We start from the raw sequence: 1,312 nt of genomic DNA, 5'->3' as shown, positions 1-1,312 counted from the left end.
TATGTGTGTGTGTGTGTGTGTGTGTGTGTGTGTGTGTGTGTGCCTGTGTGTACATACATACACTTTTACTTGCACACGTGCATGCAAACCTTTTCACACCAGTTCGCTCGGCACTATTATATCTACGCCTACATACAGACATGTGTATACCACACACACATAAACACATACGTGCATATACGCCTGGACGTGAACGGTATTCTGGAACTCGGGCAAGAAGTGCGTTACATCCTCAACCGTTAACCGCTCCAGTGCTTCTATCTTGTCGCGTATGGACCATTTGACGCGTTGTAGTATACAAAGTCGCGATTCTGAGAGAAGAAGGAGGGAGAGAATACGAAGACGGAGAAGTCATTGAATACACATAGGATAGGAGCAAGAAGTATATGGAGATAGACAGCTTTTAGCAATATGTGAAAGTACTAGGAATGAGGAGAAGTCATGGAGAAGGGAGTGTTTAATGAGATACACAAGTACCAAGAATACGGCGGCGTACTTAGAAATAGGAAGCGTATATACGGATACGCACAAGTATTGAGAATTGGAGGAGAAGCAATGAGAGACAGGTAATTAGATATAACAAGCATGTAAGAATGTACAAAATCAAGTAATGGGAATATGCTGTTGGGGAACAGCTTCTTCGTAGACAGACGCCCAATAAAAGCAACCAAGTTTATTTCACACCCAATAAAAACAAAACCACTTCCACACATAGACCCCAATAAACCATACCCTGGCACGCCCTGTCTGGCTTCAGTAGATCAATGTGCCGCTCTTGCACTATCTTCCTCATAGCCAGAGGTGCTCCAACCAAGTTTATTTCACACCCAATAAAAACAAAACCACTTCCACTCATAGACCCCAATAAACCATACCCTGGCACGTCCTGTCTGGTTTCAGTAAGTCATTGTGTAACTCTTGCATTAGCAGGTCTCTAGTGTCGTTGAAGGCAGCCTCAGTCGTCGCAAAGTTCTTCATAGTGCTTGTTAAGTGATCTATGAGCACTGGTACCTTGTGGTTAAACCCAGCCAGCTATAGAGAGAAGGTGGAGTGAGATTATACTGAGGGTATACCCAGATGCAGTACTATTGATATGAAGTATTATGAACAATGTACACAGGAAGGCATAAAGAGCCTGTGAAGGGTAGTGATATGAGGTGGTACTACGAAGACACAGGAGAATGTATAAGGTATAGAGATGGCATTCAAGTTGGTGTGTTTAATGCGTATAGTTGTACAGAAGACTATATATATCATTATGCGTATATATTGTATATATATATATATATATATATATATACATACATACATA

The 1,312-nt window shown here is 41.5% G+C and overlaps 1 protein-coding gene across 1 annotated transcript; it reads right to left on the bottom strand.

Annotated features, from left to right (window-relative positions):
• Positions 1-93: 93 nt before the first annotated feature.
• Positions 94-978, bottom strand: SARC_16412 (hypothetical protein; the record flags this gene model as incomplete). Its single annotated transcript, XM_014289480.1, has 2 exons — positions 94-311; positions 876-978. 2 exons carry the CDS (start codon positions 976-978, stop codon positions 94-96), a joined length of 321 nt encoding a protein of 106 aa, XP_014144955.1.
• Between the last annotated feature and the right edge of the window lie 334 nt (positions 979-1,312).

This window comes from Sphaeroforma arctica (genome assembly GCF_001186125.1).
Source record: "Sphaeroforma arctica JP610 unplaced genomic scaffold supercont1.8024, whole genome shotgun sequence".
Taxonomy (NCBI): Eukaryota; class Ichthyosporea; order Ichthyophonida; genus Sphaeroforma; species Sphaeroforma arctica.
The sequence above is the reverse complement of the archived record's forward strand: the minus strand, read 5'-3'. Positions and strand labels throughout refer to the sequence as shown.